General features: G+C 45.3%; 6 protein-coding genes across 8 annotated transcripts in view; 2 read left to right on the top strand and 4 right to left on the bottom strand.

Moving 5' to 3' along the window:
- LOC131211534 (6-phosphofructo-2-kinase/fructose-2,6-bisphosphatase-like) overlaps positions 1-4,823 on the bottom strand; it is a 69,116-nt gene extending 64,293 nt beyond the window's left edge. Inside the window, exon 1 of one of the 2 annotated variants that reach the window (XM_058205036.1) lies at positions 3,317-4,823. In XM_058205036.1, the coding sequence (XP_058061019.1) occupies positions 3,317-3,425 (109 nt within the window). In that variant the 5' untranslated portion in view covers positions 3,426-4,823. The remainder of the gene's footprint in view (positions 1-3,316) is intronic. The other variant, XM_058205035.1, reaches the window with a different exon arrangement.
- A 1,327-nt stretch (positions 4,824-6,150) lies between these two features.
- LOC131211541 (uncharacterized) lies at positions 6,151-7,549 on the top strand. The gene is made up of 2 exons (XM_058205043.1): positions 6,151-6,519; positions 6,601-7,549. Exons 1-2 carry the CDS (start codon positions 6,169-6,171, stop codon positions 6,898-6,900), a joined length of 651 nt encoding a protein of 216 aa, XP_058061026.1. The 5' UTR covers positions 6,151-6,168; the 3' UTR covers positions 6,901-7,549.
- Positions 6,965-10,344, bottom strand: LOC131211542 (uncharacterized). The gene is made up of 2 exons (XM_058205044.1): positions 9,896-10,344; positions 6,965-9,824 (listed from the first exon to the last, which is right to left on the bottom strand). The coding sequence occupies exons 1-2, from the start codon at positions 10,125-10,127 to the stop codon at positions 9,604-9,606; spliced, it is 453 nt and encodes a 150-aa protein (XP_058061027.1). The 5' UTR covers positions 10,128-10,344; the 3' UTR covers positions 6,965-9,603.
- LOC131211536 (S-adenosylmethionine decarboxylase proenzyme) lies at positions 10,344-17,768 on the bottom strand. Of its 2 annotated transcripts, XM_058205038.1 has the most exons (7): positions 17,218-17,768; positions 13,720-13,806; positions 11,263-11,815; positions 11,098-11,190; positions 10,954-10,974; positions 10,592-10,747; positions 10,344-10,502 (listed from the first exon to the last, which is right to left on the bottom strand). In XM_058205038.1, exons 1-7 carry the CDS (start codon positions 17,370-17,372, stop codon positions 10,365-10,367), a joined length of 1,203 nt encoding a protein of 400 aa, XP_058061021.1. In that variant the 5' UTR covers positions 17,373-17,768; the 3' UTR covers positions 10,344-10,364. The 2 variants fall into 2 exon arrangements, with proteins under 2 accessions (XP_058061021.1, XP_058061022.1); XM_058205039.1 differs by lacking the exon at positions 10,954-10,974.
- A 751-nt stretch (positions 17,769-18,519) lies between these two features.
- LOC131208767 (BLOC-1-related complex subunit 6) lies at positions 18,520-20,114 on the top strand. Its single transcript, XM_058201647.1, has 3 exons — positions 18,520-18,976; positions 19,035-19,566; positions 19,625-20,114. The coding sequence occupies exons 1-3, from the start codon at positions 18,673-18,675 to the stop codon at positions 19,668-19,670; spliced, it is 882 nt and encodes a 293-aa protein (XP_058057630.1). The 5' UTR covers positions 18,520-18,672; the 3' UTR covers positions 19,671-20,114.
- Positions 19,915-22,139, bottom strand: LOC131208766 (fatty-acid amide hydrolase 2). The gene is made up of 4 exons (XM_058201646.1): positions 22,054-22,139; positions 21,343-21,903; positions 21,149-21,273; positions 19,915-21,091 (listed from the first exon to the last, which is right to left on the bottom strand). Exons 2-4 carry the CDS (start codon positions 21,876-21,878, stop codon positions 20,184-20,186), a joined length of 1,569 nt encoding a protein of 522 aa, XP_058057629.1. The 5' UTR covers positions 21,879-21,903; positions 22,054-22,139; the 3' UTR covers positions 19,915-20,183.
- Between the last annotated feature and the right edge of the window lie 743 nt (positions 22,140-22,882).

Below are 22,882 nucleotides of genomic sequence, written 5' to 3' on the forward strand. Positions count from 1 at the left end.
GCAAACAACTTGATCGATTATGCAAAACGGTAGTTCACGAGATCACGAATCGGTCCACCAGAGGCTGGGGACGAATGATGGAAACAGATGTTTTGCTTTTCCGGCCCAGTAGTTTGCCACCTTCTGTAACTCCACTTGTTGCCGCATCAAGCGGTTATTGTCAAGCGACTTGGGTCATTAGGTGGTGGGCTTAAAATTTATTCCACTACTAAACGCGGCCCGTGGTTGGCGTGGATGGCGGTTTGTTGACAAACGAAGCGAAACGACCGCATTGTTACCAGGCCCGGGTGTCGCAGGCCGCAGTTAGATACAGTAGGTTAGGTGGTAGCAAATGTTCCTAACTGAACTATTCAAACCCAAACATAAAAAGCCCTGTTTCAAGAAGCAACTTCAAGGAAACTGTGCAATTTACACTATATGCAATTTTATGATCTTAAGACAGTTTAGTTTAATTTGAAATATTATCGAAAAAGCTCCATATTTGAATTCAACTTTCAACGTATAAAATTTGAACATTCGACGATATTCTCCTTGCACATTATTGTTGTTTTTTGTATTATAAAATTTCAAAATATAGTTAGATCAAAAATTGCTGAATCAGTTGAAGACACTTGTGGAACAACCTACCACTTGCATGAACTGGGTCGGAATCGAATTAACGGACCCCCTATCATTCGGGAGTTAGGTGACTGCGAAGCTCAGTGACCTGATTTACTACTCTAAGCGGTGGCAAACTCGTTAGCGAATATTTCCATAATCGATCACTGTTTCCCGTCCACTCATCGACCAAAACATAAACACTAAATTACTTGTGACACACATTAAATTATCACCAAAAACGGCAATAGCTTTTAATTAACGCAGGAAATGAGCTTGTTTACCACCCGATGGGATCTTTATGGGCCATCATTGAGGGACGAAAATAAAAACACAATATGGTCGGAAGATCGTACTATGCCCTCGGGGTGGAATCGTAGCAAAACCATTTTACAAATTACGCTAAATTTAGCAAATCAAAACCACTCAAGGAGTATGCGTGCACACACGCATCAAAATGATAAAAAAGAAAAACAAACGGTTTCGGTTTCGTTTGTTGACGGTTTCCCCATGTCTGGTGGTTAGAAAAAGGGGCAAAAATTGTGCTCAAAATAAACATGACCAAAACGAAGGAGTGTCCACCGATGACGCAAATTGACATGAGAAAGAGAATACGTATTTACAATTTTGTAAAACACAAAAAAAAATCAGTCCGAAATCAATGATTAAAAACACCATACATTTCAAATAAATTGCCTAACACCATCAACCATTATGCTAACCATTTATAAAATAATTTACAGTTCAGAGTCCGATTGTCCTTCGTTGGAGACCGATCCGTCAGAAATGGTTGCCTCGAAGTACACTGCGTTTGATTAAAACGGCCAATGAGGATGACTTTCAATTTTTGCTGATTGACACATTCGGCTCTTGCCTTTCCCATATGACCCACATGGACAAATTGGTGTTTCTCCGAAAATATTCCCAGGATACTCTCTCTAAATACTAAACACATCCATTCAATTGATGACGATAGACGCAGAACGTGTTTTCCTTTTAATGAGGATCAAAAAATGGCACTACGTTGAAGAACGCCAGAGAAAATGATCGATTGGATAGTTGTCATAATTATCTAAATTTCTTGTAACAACTATGTTCATCAAATTATAATTATTAAGAAAAAATTTCTGAAATGAAAGAAAACACTTACGAACATGTATGATGAGTCCCCCAAAACTAAATACAATAACATTGTTGAACTTCAACTTGCTTACGCATTTCCAGCCGTTATTCCGTTTTCCGGTTTAATGTGGTAATTGACCTATGGCAACGTGATTGCATATTCCGACCCAACAAAGCATTTTTATCCACCACCATTAACAACCCGGCAGCTGGTAGTACGTGCTGTTTGTGCGTGGTTAAATCGAGGATCACGCTAGGGGCCGGGATCAAGGAAAATACGTTCGACTCTGAACCTCATGACGGGAGGGATTTTCCGAAAACGTCAACGACTAGTCTGTTCGTTATTAACGTTATATGCAGTGTTTTGGTTCTAACAGTTGAGCTCGTGTAAAATGTTAATCAATTTTTGATGATGGTTTAACCCTTGTCAGAGTTCAGAAAAGGAGTTTTGATAAGGGTTTGTTCTTACCGCCAACGCTAGTGACTGACGTAATACACATGCAACAATATTTTTGAATACATAATATTTTGAATACATACATAATACATTGAATACATACATAAGAGAGGTCGTATAACTTGTGTCTAACTTCAACAAACCAGTAGTTACGTTATATGTTACATGTTGTATTTTGTTGTATTTGTAGTATCTGTCAAATCTTGGATCTTGTGGAGCAATCTGTCGAAACTGTGCTTGTCATCATACGCTTTGATTATGGTGATGATAAGATTAAAAAAATATTGAGAAATTGAATATGAAAAATTTTAATAATAAATAGAATGAAAGAGTCTAGATAGGTTTGAGACACGCGCGCGCAAATGAGGAAGTGGTGGGCATTCTGTACGAATAGAATCATTGGTGTCAATTAGCTAAAAGCAGATGATCAGGCTGTGATGATCGGGGGTGGCACCACATTATCAATCAATGGTAACTGGAGGTGTGCACTACAAACAGAGCAAGAGAAACCTGCGGCGCTCCGGAGAGTGGACCCTCCCTTCAGTGGAGGATGTCATGCATTGTCATGGTCCAACACTTTAAGGGATGGCGACCGTTGTACGAAAGGAGTAAAGCTAGATGCCATGGTTCTGGAGAGATTGCTCCCACGCCCCCTCTCGCTTATTGTTATATGTAACTATCGATAGATAAATCCGTCCTTCTCAAACCTATGCAGGGGTAAGAGGTGGGACTTATCATCATTTATACGAATTCAACCCTTTCAACATGGTACATCGAACTATTTACATGCTTCCTAAGGCCTTCTTGAACATTTTTACAAGCTCTTCAAATTAAAAATTGTAACCACGACGTCGAATTGTAGCACCCGAAATCGTCGAAACATCAATGCCCATTAACAGGAACATGCATCATCAAACAAAATCATCTTCAGTGGGTCGTTATCATCAGTCAGTCGTTCAGTGGGTCGTTAAGGGATCGGACGGTCGATCGAAAATCTCGATCGCATTGCTTCTAACCGGTTCTTTAGTCCTTGACCATTGATCACCTGCTTTCGGGACACGATTTTACGGCCCGCATCTCGGGCTGGTCTACAAAGCACAGAATATAACGTAGCATAAGAGAGCAAGAGCGGACACTTACGGTTGCTGATGTAGTAATGTTGCTTTGCATCGGTATGGCGCGTTAGCGTTTCTTCGCCACCGCCATGCACCGCCTCCTTCGGTCCGTGCGTTGTAGCTATCGGGGCCATTCTGGTCAGCTTTCAAATCTCCGCGCCTAACGGCGATGCCGAAGGACTGTCGATGGTCTGTTTGTTCCGATCACTATTCCGATTTTATCTCACAACGGCCAATTAAACGTCGATCCGGCTTGTACTGCGTTTACTTGAGCAGGCCACTTAAAAGACAAGGTGTTCCGGTGCTCTGCTTCCTGTTTTGCGGGCTCTAATAATGTTCTACGCGGTGTTTCGTGAGCCGTTTATTGTGCCCGACAAGCACTCAAGGGCGACAGTTTTTGCACAATCTCTTGCTGGTGTCCCTTGTTTTTCTTCCACTGCCGATACAGCCGGGTCACGGGTTCGCGTGGACAAAATAATTGCGGAAGTGCAACATAAACACTGGCTGAGGTTAATGTTTTTTGTTGACACCAGGGACACACCGGGATTCACAGCAGCAAACGGAATAGGACAGCAAATGTATCGTAACCAAAACAAAAACCTATCCACTCGAGCGTTGCTGGTGCAACTGCAAGCTGCTATCTTTTTTACGTAAATTTCCGAAGGTTCTGTGCGCCAAAGATGCACTCAGCAAATGTAGGTCGAAAGCTTTCCTCTTTCTCTTGCACTATTCGCTCTCTCTCGGTCTGACACGAAAATTGCAAGGCTACTGGGATGCACTTGTTTCTGCACTCAGCATGCACGGTTCGCTCGCTCTCTGCTCGCTTATGCGGCGGCCAGGCACGCGCACTACTCTCTCGATTGCACCGAATGCACTAAACTGCTGCCCGGTGGGCTGGACTCGCGGAACTACTCCACACTCCGCGGTTATGGCAATCGCGCGCGCGAAAATGACAGCTGCCTATCGGCGGCGCCTTGACGGAGGCAGCGAAAACAAAAACACGTTCTTGAATGGCCGGAACCGATCGGGCAGCCTCCGTGAAGCAATAACTCACTGCGATACGGACTGGTGCGTTGACCATCGGAAAGGTTGTTAAACCTTCCTTGTTCTTGCGCCGCGTTGTGTTGATCAAGGAGCAGCAACCTTCTGTTCTCACAGTGAGCAGGTGAGCCGTGAGATGTGAGATTTTGGGTGAGGATGCCGATCGATCGTGAGATAAGCCTTTGCCGGATCTGCGCTTCTATCGCTCGTAAAAGATTGATGAAAACAATAACAGCGCCACGGGGCTCACGTTGCAATCGGCACCGCCAAGTACACGTCAAAACAGTATGATCGGAAATGAAGCAAAAAGTCACCCGGTGGAACAATCGGCGGTCAATCTTCGGAAGCACCCAGCACAGCAACGCGTTTCTTCTTCCCCGGCACTTTTTATGACCACACGGAACCGCGATAAGAACACTGCGACTTCAAATCTATTGCTTCACCGGTGGCCTTGTTTACTTCGCTTGAGCCGGAGTTATATAAAGTGGTGACCTTAACCTTGTTCTATTCCCGATCCCCGATCGATTGCCGCTGGTTCACTGAAGTGGTCGGACGAGGTGTGTTCGATCAGTTTTCGCAACCCAAAGCGCTCATGACCTCCGGCACGACGACGGTAGGGTGGCAGCACAAGGCCAGTGTTCCGGTGCGTTAAAGCCAGCTTAAAGGATTGATGTCTTCCCGGCCGGCTTTTAGGTTGTTGGTGGTAAGTTGCGCACGCGTTTCAACAATCACTACCGAGCCACGTGCTCAAAAACGATCAACAAATTTTCACTTCACAATTTACAGTATGTGCGAAAAGATTCCAAACTGATTTTTTTACAAACGATAGCTCTGTGTAGAAATGATCACGAATGCTAACTCGGCTCTGGTTTGCGACAAATTAACGACGCGACGGACGAATAGCGAATGGTTAAAAATAATTCTTGACCAGCAGTCGTCAGTAGACCAATCGTAACAAGCAGAGGACGCGGACAGAATCGAATAGCATTGGCAAGCGTGGTCGTAACCACTTAAGCCGATTGTACCGATTGTGGTGGCCACGCGTGCGCCCTCAAACCGTGCCTTGACTAGTATAGCATATGAGCAGCATATGATGCTGTCGCCTTAACATTAACAGTTGCCTCGAGATGGTCAGCGAAATGATGAGTGCAAACCGGATTGTTTTTGCATTTGCCGACTTGTGGCGGTCGGCGGCGCCGGTTCAAAGTCCGAAATGCAATCATCCTTCGCGCTAAAAGAAAGTGTAACATTGCCACGCAAAGAATATAATGAAGCTCTTGATATTCGTATTTTAGTCCCCGTTGTTTAGTCGTTAATAATCCCCGGAAGAACGCGCTCGACAGCATCGAAGTATGGTTGATATTTTATTTTATTGTACAATGCATTGTGTATCATACCAGCTGGAAAAATGAATAATCAACTAGCACAGCCATTGATAGCATGTTTGACCATATTATTCCTGTAAAATACTTTTTCCGTTCTATTCATATTCAACTTTTGTTACTTCGAAGAAAGCAGATGTTGATTGTTTGTGAAATACCGATTATAGGCGATGAACGAGTAATGATAAATATTGGCTCTAGCAACTTATGTTTTATTCTATTTGAGTGTTTCAACGTTCACTTTCGCTTTCATTGGTCATATTTTTGAACTTTTAATTTCAAGTTCTCAAATCAATCCGTTACGTACGTATGAACCTTGGTCGTTTGACAGCCAACTCTATTGCTTAAATATTGACGTTGCTTAAGGGCAACAAACATCTGTCACTGAGCCTTGTTTACTATTTTGTTTAGACTTCTGAACCAAATCGAAGACCGAGGAACGAAAAATCTAGCAATGCCACCGAAAAAGGGTAAACTGGTCAAACAAAAGCAATACCTCAACAATGTAGATATTCCACTATCCAAAACGGGAGCTAAAGTGCTGAAAGTAACAAATGAAAACGTTCATCCGCAACCCCCAACCGTCGTAAAATCGATCCTGAAACCAACGCCAGTTCCTCAGGAATTGTCTTCGGCAACAGGAACCAGAACCGACACTAAGTACAAACAACCGGAACTTCACTCGACGTTGGCCGTGAGGAAACAAATAGAGATGGTGAAGCAGCAAGCTCACAAAGCTCAGCAGCACGCCATTACCAGCATCGGGGAGCTCACTCCGCGCTCCCAAAAAATAATCAAATCTCAGGTATGCACGGTGGTGGTGTTTCCGAGATTGTTTGTTCTGAGCGTAGATCAAGTGTACAAATTTATTTCACTTGTTTTTCAGATCTCCAAAAAACTGAACTATCAGTTCGATCACGCTGCGTTCAAGGAACTGGAATCGGTTAATGTGAACGATTCAGTGCTGCAACCAGCTCCCCGGTCAGCTGCGAAGGCGCGATTCAAGTTCCAGGGAAAAAAGGATCCCGAACCGTCGTTGAGCGATTACTTGAACCCGATCCCGCCACTCTACGAAACGCAACCCTATGTACCACCGCAGATAGCTCCTCGTAATCCAGCCATCAGCGGATGGAATAATTTCGATAACATTATGCGTGTATTTAAACGGATTAATCCCATTGATTAACTGAAAAAATGAACCTCGAAACGTCGAGAATGAAAAGCAGATGTAGAACGAATGTAACGCATACTGAGCATTTATTAAGTTTCATGGTTTGTATGCCTGTTCATGCAGTTCTGTAAAGGGAAAAGATTCGTCTAGTACAATGTTTTCAAGGTGACATCTATTTTTCCTCAAGTGCACTACCATTAAATGCTGAATTCCGTGTTTTTTTAAATGTTATTCAAATATAAATTTTGTTCCACGATTTGCTTATCATTTCTCTTCTTGTGTGCTGTTCATTACACTCTATATCATCACAGCGATCCCAGATTTTTCGGATCATCGTACTTTACGAAGTTCTCGCGCTAGTTAATGTTACCGATACGATTGCATTTAAAACTCAGATACTGCACATGGCGAGGAAGATTCTCTTCAGTTTTGTTAACATTCATTTGAAGGTACTCCAACAAAACCAACGTTTCCGCCGGGTTTGAAGCAGTAAATTCGCACGCCGCTCTCCGTTTTCCTTAGTTATCCAGTATTCTAACATTTGAATATCACCACATTATCGTTTGCCAGTTTACCCCAATTCTGTGGCCTTATTCAATTTAGCACTTTTGTCTATTAGTCTTTAGTAAAATTGTTAAAATTTAATTCCTATCTCACACTAATAATCATCGTTTCGACTATTATGTAGAGATAAAATTTAAAATAACAATAATAAAAACGAATTAACAAACACTTTGCAAAATCAAACGGTGGTTTAACTTTATTGAAGAGATAAACTTATAATAATATAATGCAACAGAAATCGTCTATTGGAAATAAAAATAGGTACCAAGATAGAACTATACTATTGTTCAGCGACTGTATTTTACCTACCCGCGACAAGCGGCCAAAGGCAAAACACATGCACACTAACAATAGCTTCCATTGCCATTCCCATTCGGTTTTAGACATAAAATAAAGGGTTAAAAATTATACGAACAAAAATTATGTTTCATCAAAACTATTCCATTCCTTACTCGCGCCACTAGACACACTATCAGATTTTTGCTCATAAAAGACTCGTAAATAGAGCGAACAACTCTTTACACATCGTCCTAGGGAGAGCACACTAACCTAAACATGGCCTTCATCGTCATTTCCTGTTTTATGTCTTTTATTTGTGCTTCACACATATTCTTGATTTTATTTAACTTTGCAAGAAACAGTTATGAAATAGAATTGATTGCTGATACCGTTTTTTTGTTTGCTTCATATATAGTATCTCGTTTGTTGTTGTGAAATCGTGTAATTGCTTAATGCATTTCTTGTAAACTGCTTTTTTCCTAGAGACCTAGAGCACATTATCGATTATTAGAATAATTTTACCTTATCTGTGGGCACAAATTAAATTCTTGTTATTTTATGATAAGAACAATCAGTGAATAAAGAAACAAATAGGATACGAAAAATGCACGTCCTCGAAGCGCATAAGTCACACACATGCCTTAGGAAAGCTTTCTTTTGGCATGTACGGGAAAGGAATGAACAACGCGTTGCTATCCGGGAGTCTTGCGTAATTCTCCGCAATCGGTTGATAAAAGGAATGGGAAATCAATGTGCACGGCGGCGGATGTTGGATCATCTGATCGATCAAATTGTCGAATGGATTCGAATGCGATAAATGCTATTCAAGCAAATCCCACCTACTCCCGGTTACCTTAGGGGAAATCAGTAAACAATAAAAATCATTAAAAAGCTGAGATAAACTGCCACGAGCTCTCGATGCTACGAAGAAATATGCAACGAGATGGGAAAGGCAAAAAAGATATAATCCGGGAGCTGCAACGAGCTCATATGTTTGTGGCAAGTCGCCTCAGCACATACCATCAAATTTTGCTGCTGGTTGCTGTTGGAATGCTGTTTTTCACTGACTGTGATCTCTTCCGGTGATAAAAAAGATGCAGATGCTTCTCGTTGCCCCGCTGTCGATGGTTTACTGTTTTGGTAGCAAAATTTAACGCAGCGCAAGTGAACACACTGCGATGGCCGCTTTATTTCGCTTCGTCGTCGTGTTGAACTACTGTTGTCATTTGTACCTTCTTGGATGGATCCTTCGGTAAGCTTTTTCGAATTTGTACCACCCCTTCGTGTCTGCAAAAGATCGATCACCCACAACAATAGTGGCTGCCATGAAGGATGATCGAATATGGTTAGCCCACTAACTTCTGCAACCGTTGCTAAATTGCGAGATACATCGACGAAGAACGATAATAGTAGCGCTAACACATGCGCGGAGTATCGCGGACCGATGTCGTAGAGCATACTTTGTCACCGCCAGCATCCGCCACCATCATCACCAGCAACGACGACCGCATCACTCGATCGTTCATACTTTCTTGCGCGACTCCACTGGAAGCGACGATCACACACCATCAGCGGTAAATACCGCGGATGCTCGAAACACTTGTGCTGCGCAAGTTGGTGGTGGTGGGTTTGATGGTGTGCTTGATCACAACCCCTTTCGCGCACCAACTGCTGCTGCTGTGTCAGCATCGCAATGTACGCTTCGCTGCTCGATAGCGTTGCTGTATTATTATCATCGGAATAATAACAAAAAACGTAATCAAAACGAACGAATCGTAAGCAGAATGATGATGTGGCTGGCGTTGGTGACGGTGGTAATCAAAACTGAAGGCAACGTCGTGCAACGTTGGTGGCAACAGCGACGGCCGGTCAATTTCAGGATATCTTGTTGCGCCACCAGGAAAACAGAACGAGCGGTGAGCACTCCTCAATGTTGAGCACGAGCACAAACGATATGAGCTGCACGAAGCAGATCGCAAACAGGATCGGCAGATCAAGCAGCTGGCGCATTTTGCCGTAAAACTGCAGCTGCTCCTCGTAATCGGGAACGGTTGCCGGAACATCGCCCGGGTGCTGCTGCGTCCAATCGCCGGTTTCTGCAAACGAGAGGGGAAATGTTGAAAACAATTAGCAACAGTATGGTGCAACTGCAGTTGCGGTTTATTACCAAAAGCCGGGTGCGACGGTTTTTCATCGCCAATCCAGGGCTGCACTTCGTCGATGCAAACTCCGGGAAAGTTGTTGTCACGGTAGTCAGGTTGTGCCACGTTTAACTGGCGGCGTTTTAAGTATGCCTTTTTGCCAGTTCGCTCGCTACCGCCACCGGTAGCGGCCCCAGTGGCCGTAGCATGGACCGTCAGCATTGGAAAAATGTTGAAAAACAGCTGCACAAATGCCATAAACAGTGGCAATGCGGCAGACGAAGAAGAGGAGGCGGAAGTGGCCGTCGTTGGTTTGCTCAGCAGTGGCGGATATTGCTTCGGAGGATAAGGAGTAGCAATCGGGTGCGATACACAGTCGCCAGAGAACGCATCAGGCGCCGTGCGGGAAGCCGAACAGAAGGATGGGATGGGAGAAGGAGCAAGGGAAGGGAGGGAGGAGATAGCCCCTAAGGCAGGAGCCGGGCACGGTAAGTCTCAGCTAGGGTATTTGCAGTATTGGGCGTACGTAAGGTCGTAGCCCGAAAAGCGCGAATATTGGATATCGCGACGCTTCCACTGGTCGATGGTTCCCAGATGTTCAATCTCGCGGTTCGCGTTAGCGGCCGGTGATGTCTGCAACGGGAGGTACGAACAATGAAACAAAGCGATCGTTAACCTATAATTGTGGACTTGGAATGACTAGCACTGCTCCCAGGGCTTACCTTATTCGCAAACACAGTCACAATGAACTTTCCCGGCTGGAAAGTGCGAATGACGCGCGAAATAAGCTCGGCGTACGCCGTCGACGCAAGGTTGCTCTCGAAGCTTACGTACGAAAATTCCGGCTCCGGAGTGATGTGGATGGTCATGTAGCATCCCTAGAAAAGTGTAACCAAGCAAAGATTCGAATTGAAACTAACTCGCTGATTGCTTCTTCAGCGGGAAACGGGATTTGATCAAATGGAAACAAGACGACATGTGGCACTTCGGTGAATGCAAAGCACTGATAGGAATGATAGGATCTGCAGTGTGATAAGCCCACACCACAAACCACGCAAAAGTGACCCTTGCCCGCGGGGCTTACCTCTTTGTATTTTTTTCCACACTGCCGAAGAGCACGGAGGAAAACACACAAAGTACACGGTAAATAAAAAAGAACAACATAAGTATGAATCGTCAAACGACTCATGTTTTCCCGTTTCGACGGCGCACCCAACTCAATACTTACATTCTTCGAAATGCCATTCATGGAATAGCCGCACGGATCGAAGAGATAATCATCGATGACCATGCCGGGAATGAGTCTATGAATTCCCGATTTCTACAAAATAGTCGAACGAAACGGAAAGCATTAAATTGAGGCTACAGGACACACCACTCGCCCGACCCGTACCTGCGTAGCCTCGTTGGCCGTGCTGCACTCATTCTTGGTGAAAATGGCCATCACCTTCGGATCGAGATCGGTCATCAGGATTTCGATCGTCTGGTCTGGGTCCGGCAGCTCCTGCATCATCATGGCTGACTCAATCGTCTGCAGCTCATGCTGCTGCTGCTCAGCCGAAAGATGATGATGATGATGCTGCTGCTGCTGCTGCTGGTGCAGCTGATGAATGTGGCCGTTGCGTTTCTTAACATTGGAGCCCCCTCCCCCGCGGCTCAGCGTGTAAAGATGCCAGCAGTCGCGGTTGATCGCCCCGAGACTGTAGGCGCGCCCATCGTCGAAGTACGAGTCGAGGAAGGCAACCTCCTCCTCAAAGCCGCGGTGCGGCGAAACCTGCAGCTCCGGGCGCTTGTAGTTCTTGCGCGAGTAGAACAGATCCTCGATCTCGGCGTAACCGCCGATCTCGGACGCGAGACGAAGCAGCGGCTCGAAGCACTGTAGAGGCGTCGTAGTTCCGCATGTCTTCAGAATCCAACGCCGCTTCGAGACAAACATGCTGCTTTCGCTGTTAACGGTAAATATCAGGGGGTCAGAAGCAGAAGTGCCATTCGGAATCAAACAATGGTAGGATATTCGGCCCATGCCTTTTTCGTAACGTAACACACTTGTGAAGTAGGTCATCGTGATTAAGTAATCCCCATGAAGATGGCCCAGCTTTCAAATATTATGTGTTTACAAGTTCTGTCGGTCAGAGCGCGTCGTATGCTTCGATAGAATTACATAACGGGCTACGCGAATTAATGGTGGGTCGACTACAGTCCGTGGCATGTAAATTTCTATCTCTTGGTTCGCAACCCGCTATCAGCAACAAATGAACCCCGACGCAAGACGAAGGGGTTCTTATCATTTTGGCGGACACCACCCAGTAGTCACTATCGCCGGCATAGCATTCGAAGCACATATGAGCACATAATCTGCAGACGCAGCATCAATCAGCGAATGCTGCCAGACTCCAACAGCTTGAAAACGCTGTACGAATGGGAGGTTATCGCAGTAAAAATAACCTTGGTAGTGTCGCTTCACAGATAAGGTGAAGCATTTTCTGCCTCAAACATCGTTTCCTATTCACCATTTCGGGTAGCATCCAAATCCAAATATAAACTATGGAAAGTAATCAACTATACAAATACCATACGATCCGTTGGACGGAAAATTAAACCACATCGGTAAAAATAAAAATGATTGAAACGTCAAGATGATAGTGTAATCGCCTTGACACAACTTGACTTGACTTTGTAAATTGATCTTCAAAATCGGATATGGCCGTTTTCTTCCCGTATTTGCTACGATCGTGGTGAGTTCATTGAACGGCACCAAAAGCGGTGGTGTTGTCAGTTTTAAATTCGCTTTCGTTCGAGGAAAGGTCAAGATCGTGACACGACACTGATCGCAAGTTTTGATCGTCGAACAACCCAATACACTCACAGCCCAAAGAAAGAGAACCGCGACCGGCAGATTTGTTGATTGACAGCGACAGTGAAATACTTTTGTCACTGGCCAAAGAACGACGCCTGCGACCAAAAAAGAAACACCACCACATCGAGGACCAAATACTTATAACACTTTTTAACCAGGACACTAAGTAGCACTTCGATTAGCAGTAGAAATGCACAGCTAAATAAATTAAAAAGGAAGTGAGCTAGACTTCGCAAACGACAATCGCTTTGTTGAGAAAAGACTTAGTCCGAGGTTTACAGCAAACCTTGGCCACCCTGCTTACAGGATTTAAACGATCCCATACTCCGTACGATGTTCGACGATTGTGACGCAAATTTCGTTTGGTACACAAACTTGCAGTCAACGGAGGGAGTTTCGCATGTATTTCTTTTGTTTCCCCCAAAGTGAAACAGTCACAAAGTTTATAAATAATTCAATCCGCTGATTGTTGGTACAATGGCCCAAAAATCCACACGAACACAACACACAAGAAGATGCGCGACGTGGCGCGGATGCCAAAAAGGTACACGGCTGTACGGCTAAAGAAAAGCCGGGAAAACGCTCTGGGGAAATGATTTTTTTATTTATATTCGTCCGAGGGCAGAATTTTGTTGTTGGTAGCCCAGCTGGTAGCCGTTATTTTCGACACGGTATGCTATCATACCGTCAGATGTTGCACAAAAAGCAAGGAACAACAAAAACTGTGCTCCGAATAACTGGATGCAGTTTGCAAAATTAAAGACCTTCGCTCATGTATTCAAATTCAATCGATCGAATGAATATTTGGTTCTTTGTTTCAGAACTGTTACGTGCCACTGAAGAAGTCTTCTCCCCTAAAACTAAGCCCAAAGAGTGGGCCATTTGCTCAGAAAGTAGAAAGGATGAAATGGCTCTGTTAATGGGTTAATCCATTACAGCGGGATTGCCCCATTATAGCGGGCACACTATTGGCAAGCATTTTGTTATTCGTACCTTAGCACATAAGCATCGATCTGGTCGTTTCTGGTGAAGCTAATGATTTCACATCGCACCGTTTTCAGCAGCGCATCCCACATCGGTCTGTAACGAGAGTAGAAAGAAACAAAAAAGGTCTCAATATGCGATATAATAATATGAAAGTGATGATTATCCTTCAACTGCCAGTCAACGCCACCGCACCAGGGCACGGCACGGACAAGTGGAAGGTTCGAGTGCAATTTTCGCCGAGTAGTTGAAAAATCGATTATGTAAGCGAACAATGATGCTACATACCACAGACCCCTCAATCCGCGAACCGGTGTTGGAGTAAAAATTACGTCCAATTTCACGCCCAAGGTCAAAATGGATTCGCTCAGCAAATTATTGTCGACCATTTTTAGCACCATATAAATTATTAATATGACACACCCAAATGCGCTTTGTCGCAGCGGATTCGAGTTTTACAAACCATCCCATATCCTTCTATCCACTCCCCTGCCTGAAGGGCTATGCTTATTCGCGCCTGCACGTTCGACAGAATGAAATGAAATATGGTTAACGTTGGCTGTCGTGTATTTTAAACCGAAACGATATCGGAGCACGGCCATTGTCCCATAATTGGTAACCGGCACGCGGAGGAACGTGCTCGTCAGCCTGGAGCCGGCATTTCAGAACCATAACATTTTTAAAACAATATATGGATTACGCGCCCGACACTGTTTTGCTTCCCATAGCTGTAAGCAACAGTAATAAAATGGAAACTCTCTTCAGGCAAGTCATTTCAACGTGATTCAGTGGCTAATCAGCAAATTTAAAAACCGAAATGTAAGCCAGACGACGGCCTTGTCCCTGCGGGGATTGCAACTATGCTAACGCGGTAGGAAGCGCTTCTGATGCTGTCCAAGCGGAGCCTTCCGATGGCCGTCAAACTGGTTTGCCTTATTGCATTCATGTATGGTTATGCGTGGACATTTTATGGAAATAACGAAGAAACTCGCCAGCTTTCTAGAGACGTTTTGCAGCCAGCTCTGCGCAAGGCTTAAGTACAAAAAACTATCAGGATAGGTGAACACAAATGGCACGCTCTTCAACAATGGAGTTCATGTTTCATCAGTTTATCACGTTTCGAACACGTTTAAACCGGATTCGGGCGATTATTGCATTCGGTGTTATCGGATCGGTATCATGCTGTAAAATATAAAATATCAAGCGGCGTGTGATGCGTATCATTCTCCCACAGGCAGGCGTGGCGTCCCGCGTTATCTTTGGCGCGATCAATCAACCGAGCATCATCATCGCGTGCTTCGTGTCTTTAGCGGCAAGTGCGTCACACACATAGCCACACAGTTGACAATTGTGTGTCGCCACGTGGTGTGTACTGATAATCATGAGCCGCTGTGCCGGCCTAGTCCGTCTCGGCTTGATACCCTTAAGACCCCGGGATGGGATGCGCACATGGTACCCTTAGCGATTGGGCCCGGGAGCACGGAACAGGGTTGCTATTTCTGCATGAAACTGTCTTCCGGGATCAGGCAAAGCAACGACGATAAGTTTAGTCCATTTGCAGTCCGGCGTAGAACAACCTTTTCCAATCGTTCATGGTACATTGTAAATATGCTTATCTGATTTTTTTCCACCACATAATGTAGGACAGCACAGAGTGCCGGTGCCATAAGCCGCTGTTCAACGATATCGCCCTTATGTTAAGTGAGTCAAGCATGTTTCGTATCTTAAGGCATTTATGTGGCGCGGGTTTAGGAAACTTAAATAATATTAGCATGAGATGCACATGCAATCGAATTGCAGTTTTAGCATGCAGCAATTGGCAGAACGCAAATTTTGGCTTCAGGATAGGCTGCAGAAGTGTGTGGCAGGAAGGATTCGTCCGCGTGTGCGTATGCGATGCCGGCAGCGGGCGGGAACGAAGTCGTCCGCACACGCGGTCCGCGGCCGGTGCAGATGTGTGCGTGTGGCGATGGATCCGAAAACGTTCTGGAACATTCCGTCGACGTTTTTCACTTAATTTTTGTCTCTTGTTCAAGTTTAGAAAGTCCTGACAATTCGGTTTTACATGACTCACCCTAACTAATGTACTAGAGACACTAATTTGACATATCTATGGTGAGAAAGACACAAAATGCCGGTGTTTGATATTCAATGTAATTTTCGAGAGTAAAAATCGATTTGAATAGGGAAATGCTTGGAGATTCGGATGCCGGCACACCTTAAATAAGGAGGAGAAAGCTGTCGTCGCTCGTGTAATGTTATAACTCTTCCAATTACGCCCTATTACGCTTCCTTAACTCAAAAAAGATTTACGTACCGCGAAAGAAGTCAAACCCGGCAAGAAGTGCTTGCCGAACGTGAAAAAATGCGAGACATTCAACCTGCGCAAATAAGATTTTGGCATCAATCGCTAAGAGAAAAACCTTGGAATTGAATCCGCCAGACTCTTACAGTGTTTACTCACGCACACCAAACCAATTGGCGCACGTGTTCACATACTATCAAGCTGTGGACACAGGTGCGTTGGGACAGACGACATTTATTGAACTGCAATTTTGGAAAACTTCCCGAAAACCAACCTCCATTTTGTGGGACAGATCAAACAGGACAACATTTGGCCGTGTTTTAGTACCGTCGCATTGAACCGCCTGTCTAAATACGCGACGTGGCGGCTCCCAGTAACAAGACTTATTACCTTGGCCTTGCCCTTGCCACTTGACATCAAAGTGGCGACCGACGGAACAAATGAATACGGCTAGCAAAGTACTTAACTTTGTCGTTCTCCATTGTTTCTTTCCAAAATGTTTACTTTTTTAAATTTTGTATTTTCACAGCAATAAAAATAAAACAGTTCAGCTCATTGCATCTTTGATGCACTTGACTTCTCTAACGCATCAGCACCTTATCATGTTGATAAAATGGTGGCAATTATCGCAATTAAATCACCGCCTCCCGCTTGATAAAGACGATCATCGTTACATAATGTTCTCTCGCGGATTTTCCTCTCAACAGCTGAGAGCTGTCAATCCTCGTAATGGGAAGATGTAGAACGTTCGAGCAGGCACTCTCCCCACGCCGGTATTTCAGTAATTATCTCAATTATCTACCAATCGATCAGTTATCTAAACATTGACGCATATTCAATAGAGCCGGCAAAATCTCGAGATTTGCCGAGAGAAACATAGATCTTGTTTATCTCCGGGGGACCGGTTGCAATAAAAATGAAAACACGAGTCACGCACACATGCTTGCTTCCGACCTTCGCCCATAACAATTCTTTACGAAAGCGCGCATAAAACGGATCCGCATAAATCTAGCATTAGCATTCACGCACACACATGCATGCACAAGGAATCTGTCCGCAAAAAATCTGCGACTTCAGCTGATTTGGGAAATAGTGGGACGCACACAACCGCACGCGGCGCACACATTGGCGAAGAAAGGGAAATTTGTGTCTCGCCGCCACCAACACACGCGCACGACAAGGACGACAGGAGGAAAACTTACCTGGGAATTTTCCGCAAATCGGCACCCTTGTTCGCTGGGTTCGGCTCGAACCAGATCTCCAGCAGCTTTTCGACGCCTTCGAAAAAATGTATATCCTCCCTGCTGCCATTACTGCTACTATTGCTACTACTACTCATGTCCTCCGATTCCGCCATTCTTCTGCACACTTGTCCCGTAAGAGTTCACTGCTAATTTGTGGCTACTTTTACACAAAAAGCACCGTCTCTTGCGAAGTAGCTCCCGCAAGGTGCACTACGATTCGGCACTCTAGCCGGAAAATAGTACTTCAGCAAGTGTCTCAAATCGACCGGCACTGCACTGGCTTAAAACACGAGGACTCGGAACGCCGGAACCGCAAAATTCGCAGCAACAAAACAGGTAAGCTTGGCAGGGAAACAAAATTTCTTTTTCACCACGAAATGATGGCGAAGGGGTAAACCAGATAAATCAATCGGGAAGGATTCTGTTCTTTCCGCTGCTCTGCTGCGAAAAATCGATCAGCCGCGAGAGAGGGGCACAGAGAGCACAGATTTACGTCCGAACGCCCTCGAAAATGTCACCAGACAGCTCCGAGAAGTTTTCAAATTTTCATATTGCTTCGAACTTTAGTTTGTTCCGCCAAATTAGTCTCGGGACTTTCTGACCGCACTCTGACTCTGCGTTCCCAGTCTCTGTTTTTGCGTTTCTCAGAGAATCTCACCGTGTTGAACGTAACTTTGAACCTTCGAACCTGACCAACCCCCTATTATCAAACTCGTACAGTCGAATCGAGTGAAGTTCTCGTTCTCGATTGTCGAACTCGATGGCCGGGATCACGGTTTTCAATTAGAGAAGCTCCGAGTGCTAAATGTGCTAAAATGTGCTGAAAAGCTTCAATGTGAAAGCTTGTCAAGCTCGTTGAGTACGAACTGTCATTTTGGTGGATTTTTGTACAAAAACCGCATTGAGCACAAATCAACTAAACGCACTCCAAACCCTCTGTTTCCAAAGATTCATGCTAAACTGTATATTAAACTGTATGTATGGATAATATAAGTTCTTATTTCTCAATGTATTTAATTAAGTTCTTATAAATCAATTGATTTCTCTTCTATTTCTGTTTTCTCGGACCAAAAACACGAATGCAAACACGTTTAACATTTCGATTTTATATTTTTGAAGCGCAAACGAAATGACGTTTTTGCGGTCCGATTTGCGCTTCGTCTGGCCCCGCAGTTTGACATTTCTTCCCCTCTGACGGATTGGCGAAATCAAAACAAATCCTTGGAATACATAAGCGATTATTTTGAAGTGCAAAATAAAGAAAAGACTGTGCAGAATGTAATCAATGTGATTGGTGTTAAAAGTGTAATTAGCTCGCCAACACCATGAAAGCCACTATCATGGTGGAAACTATCTAGTCAAACTGCATTGCATAGCAAAAGTATCATTAGGAGAAACGTAAAGAACGGAACGATGGCGGACCACCGTAATCGGCGAAGAAACCCGTTCGTTGCGGATCAGAACGTACTCCGGAGCGACGAACCAATGGAAGATCACGAAGGCCAGGATCCAGAGAATCCCTGCGACGGACCACTCACAGCGATGACCGAATCGTACAGCGAAATTGCCTATACCCACAACCTTTTCGCTGGCTCTGGGCCAGACGAAACGGACGGGGCAGCCAGCAACGGCAACCAGCCGGATGGATCGTCTTCTTCGTCGTCCTCATCACAGACGAAAAAGCGTCCCGATTCGCTGGTTTGCGATAGTCGGAAAGGTAAGTTTACTGCTGGAACAAGTCCTCGTTCGATGTATTGACCCTTTTCCGTCCGCAGCTTCCTTCCCGTACAATCTGGAAGGTACGGTTCGCGTGGACGGTAACATGACACACTTTGTAGCAGAAAACTTGGAGTACAAAATAAAGCTCGCCAGTCCGGTGACGGTTACACGGAAAGATTCCTGCAACCTCTCCAGCTCCCGCCAGAGTACCCCGTCGGCGGCTACGGCGGGCCCCAGTGGCATCGCGCATCTTGCGCTTCCCGGAAGCGGGCCCTTTCGTGGCCATTCATCCGCCTACCATCAGCACGGCCATTCGGCAGGCTCCTCCGTCGATCCGAACGTGCTGAACGAAATCGAAAGGGAGGCCCAAGCGTTGGCCGCTTCGGTGGACAATCTGTCGGAAAGTTTGTGCAGCGTGCTGCACTCGATCTCGGCAATCACTGCGGACAACGTGGAGATCTACAAGAACGCCGTGACGAAGCTGACGGACTGCATGGACGCCAACATCAAGTGCATGTACACGATCATGGCAAAGGCGGAGGAGATCTCTAAAACGATTAAACCGGCGGAAGCGTTAGCAGTGCGCATGTAGGTATCGACAACGAGACATTTGGCGGACTTGTTATTTACCCTGTTTTGTTTTTAGCCGCGAAATTAAACGACTAGTCGACATGCTTGAAAGCAACCTCTAGCAAACCGACGTGTGGCCAGAAACGTTAGACATTCCTTGTTACAGTCGCTTTGACCAGAGGATCGTCCATCAACGAACGGCATGCTCGGCCTCGGCCATTCAAGCGATTCTCTGTGAAAAAAGTATTTTCGTTTAGTGTGCTTTAGGATATCTATTTTAACTTCGGACTCCATCCTTTTTGTTCTTTTACTGAGTCTATTGACGATTGCGCCATGAACATAGCGATTAACAAGAAACGCACGGCGTTTAGTTTATCATTACTGTTTTATATTTAACGACAAAAAAGAGAAACACCGACTAACAATATGAAATAAATATATAATAACCATACCAAAGAGAGGATGAGCAGCGCGACGGGCGAGGACAGCGAACACGCCAGTTGTGCATTCGATGCTTAGAGGGCAATTGTGGTTGCTCGAATGGACGACAGAGATTTCCGTACAGTGTCCTGATTGTTAATAAATTAATCCTCTCCCTACTGACCTTGTAGCTTGATTGCTGATCACTTTGGCACTTATTCAACAATAAACGGTGGAATGTGCCCATTGAAAACTCGCTCAATCTCTTCGGCCACCGCCAGACAGTGGCGATCACGGTTTCGCGACGCCACCACCTGTATTCCGAGCGGTAAGCCATCTGCATCCAGACCCAGCGGCACTTGGGTTGCCGGAACATGCAACACATTGAACAAACACCAGTAGCTAAAGTTGTAAACGTTTACAAACGCGGCATAGTGGTAAGGGGCGGTGTGCGTGGTGCTGTGATAAAACAGTACTCCGTCGTCCCCAAGCAGCTCCGTCAGCTCCTGATCGCAGCGACGGGTCAGCTCTCTCATGATATCCTCACGTTCTTGCGGCAGCAGCGTATCCATTAGCGAGTAGACCGATGCCATCGTAAAATCACTGCGGCCAGTGAGCTTTTTGACCAGCTCCAACAGCGGATTGACGGGTTTCCCATTGCCGAGCAGTGTAGCAAAGTTGGCCGGTTCCTGTGTCATCCAGTATCGCCACATGTTGGTCGTATGGTCGGTTCCGATCAACTTTACACGCCGGACTCCGGTTTCTGGCACGATGTTGGTTGCAAAGTGCTGCACGACGCGATTCATCGCCTGTTTCAGCTGCGGCTGCACGGCACTGCACTTGATGTCACCGGATTCGTCGATAAAGAAGTACCGCAGCTTACGTATATCCGTCGGTTCGTTCAGTCTGAGTGCGGCTGCTGTTTGCGGACCGACAAGGACCTTCATGGCAGGCAGTAGATCGGTCGCGTAGCGTGTCATCGGCCCAGCGACGACCATGGTGGAGGGTTCCCGGCCTGTACGAAGCGAGCAACCGCGAGTGTTGACCACTCCCGTCGTTGGTTTGTGACCGTAAACGCCACAGTAGAATGCCGGCATCCGAATCGAACCTCCAATATCCGTTCCTAGGGGACGAGATGAATCTTAAAGACAGCTCCTTTTTTCAGGGCAGCACTCCTTACCTAAGCCAATTGCAGTTGCACAGGCGGCCAAAAGGGCTCCTTCTCCGCCACTCGATCCGCCCACTGTGCGCCGATTGTCGTAAGGATTGTTCGTCTGCCCAATGATGTTGTTCCGTGTTTCTTGCCTACAAAACGAAAGAGCATCCCTCAGTTGTGCCTGTTAAGAAGTTCTCCCAAGTGGGTCAAAATCCTACCAGCGATTAATTTCTGGAATGCTCGTGGTCGCGATGATAATGCCACCCGCTTCCTTCATCAATCGCACGCATTCGGCATCGTTGTTTGACCTAACGGTGCGCCGGGCAAGGATCCCAAGCGTGTGCAACCGATCCTTGACGGCCGTACTGTCCTTGGTCGTGAACGGTACTCCGAGGAACGGTTTGGCCGCCAGTTCCGTTTCATCGATCAAACCTTGCTGTAACTGTTCGTCGATGCGCCGGGCTTCGTCGAGAGCGTCCACAAACGGCCCGTCTAGAACGGCGTTGATCAGCGGATTCACCTCGTTCAGCCGATCGATAAAAGCACTGACCACTTCGTAGCAAGAAACGTCGCGCTGGCGAATCATTCTGGCCAGTTCGACCGCACTGTACGTCACGATCATGCGCTTGCGCTGCAGCGCTGGACATCGCTGTTTGCTGGGTCCCCAGTACCGCTTGAGGATCACGTAAAGAACCTTATCGATCAGCAGGTGAAAAATGGCAAAAAGGCGCACCAGCAGTCGGGAGCGTGCCATGTTGATGTCGGTTGTAGATGATTTTCTAAGAAAGCGGCAGGAACGAAAGTTGATTAGAAAACTTGAATCCATAAAGTCGCTGCTGATTAGTGAAAGTCTAGTTTAGGCGTACTAACGGGAGTAGAAATTGGCGAGGTGTTTGATGCCTCCAACAGGATGTTTTCGATAAGATTACCTTGATATCCTAACCGTTGCGGGGTCGGACGGTTCACTGTTCGACGAAGGCAGACCTGTTCGAATAACGGCAGTAAGGAAAGTTTGCCGTTTCGACACTTTCACCCGAGTTCCGTGGACCGCAAATTCGAGTTGCGCATATGTTTAGGAGTTGGAAACTATGGCCACAACCACAAGCAATGACTCGACAAAGTAGGCCGGTCATTTGACAGCTGTGTGGGGTGGTTCAAAAAGCTCGGGCTGGCGAAATGGTAAACAAAACCACAATCGTTGGGTTGATCGAAAAGAACCTGTGGAGACAGAAATAAAAGAGGAGACAAACACCCGACAGAAAACAAGAGTCTTTTCTAAGGAACCGTTTCCGTTTTTTTTTCATTTGGCAGAAAAAAAGTTTAGTTTATCAATATTTATATCAATATTTATCAATTCATTGTTCGAGACCCATTTAGAGTTTTTTTTACAAATAATAACACAACGTTTGTGAGTGGATTTACAGAAGAATTTCTTAGGAGATGGTTCACATATAAATGAACTACATTGCAAAACTACTACAAAACTACATTGATAATCATTTTCATTCTATATTAGTTTATTGTAATCGAATCAAGAAACCAAAACTAATAAAAGATATGGCTTATAAAATGTGTTGTTCTTGTAGCTTTGCTATCATTGCTTGTTCAGTTAAATTTAGTTCAAAAAGATTGACGAAAAAACATACGATTGTGATGGTCGGTAGGGTCTTATCATTAAGCATTTATTCGTTTTACATAATATGCACAGTGTATCTTGGAGACATCAATCAATAAATAATACTTTGCTAAGAGGTTTAA

This window comes from Anopheles bellator, chromosome 2 (genome assembly GCF_943735745.2).
Source record: "Anopheles bellator chromosome 2, idAnoBellAS_SP24_06.2, whole genome shotgun sequence".
Taxonomy (NCBI): Eukaryota; Metazoa; Arthropoda; class Insecta; order Diptera; family Culicidae; genus Anopheles; species Anopheles bellator.

Coding starts and splice junctions, on each gene's coding strand:
- LOC131211541 (XM_058205043.1), top strand. CDS start 6,169: ATGCCACCGAAAAAGGGTAAACTGGTCAAACAAAAGCAATACCTCAAC. Junction 6,520..6,600: donor AAAAAATAATCAAATCTCAG/GTATGCACGGTG, acceptor CTTGTTTTTCAG/ATCTCCAAAAAACTGAACTA.
- LOC131211542 (XM_058205044.1), bottom strand. CDS start 10,127: ATGGCATTTGTGCAGCTGTTTTTCAACATTTTTCCAATGCTGACGGTC. Junction 9,825..9,895: donor ACCGTCGCACCCGGCTTTTG/GTAATAAACCGC, acceptor TCTCGTTTGCAG/AAACCGGCGATTGGACGCAG.
- LOC131211536 (XM_058205038.1), bottom strand. CDS start 17,372: ATGGCGGAATCGGAGGACATGAGTAGTAGTAGCAATAGTAGCAGTAAT. Junction 10,975..11,097: donor TGAATGGCATTTCGAAGAAT/GTAAGTATTGAG, acceptor GCTCTTCGGCAG/TGTGGAAAAAAATACAAAGA. Junction 10,748..10,953: donor GTGGAAAAAAATACAAAGAG/GTAAGCCCCGCG, acceptor ACACTTTTCTAG/GGATGCTACATGACCATCCA.
- LOC131208767 (XM_058201647.1), top strand. CDS start 18,673: ATGGCGGACCACCGTAATCGGCGAAGAAACCCGTTCGTTGCGGATCAG. Junction 18,977..19,034: donor GGTTTGCGATAGTCGGAAAG/GTAAGTTTACTG, acceptor TTCCGTCCGCAG/CTTCCTTCCCGTACAATCTG. Junction 19,567..19,624: donor GAAGCGTTAGCAGTGCGCAT/GTAGGTATCGAC, acceptor TTTTGTTTTTAG/CCGCGAAATTAAACGACTAG.
- LOC131208766 (XM_058201646.1), bottom strand. CDS start 21,878: ATGGCACGCTCCCGACTGCTGGTGCGCCTTTTTGCCATTTTTCACCTG. Junction 21,274..21,342: donor ATTCCAGAAATTAATCGCTG/GTAGGATTTTGA, acceptor TTCGTTTTGTAG/GCAAGAAACACGGAACAACA. Junction 21,092..21,148: donor TGCAACTGCAATTGGCTTAG/GTAAGGAGTGCT, acceptor CTCGTCCCCTAG/GAACGGATATTGGAGGTTCG.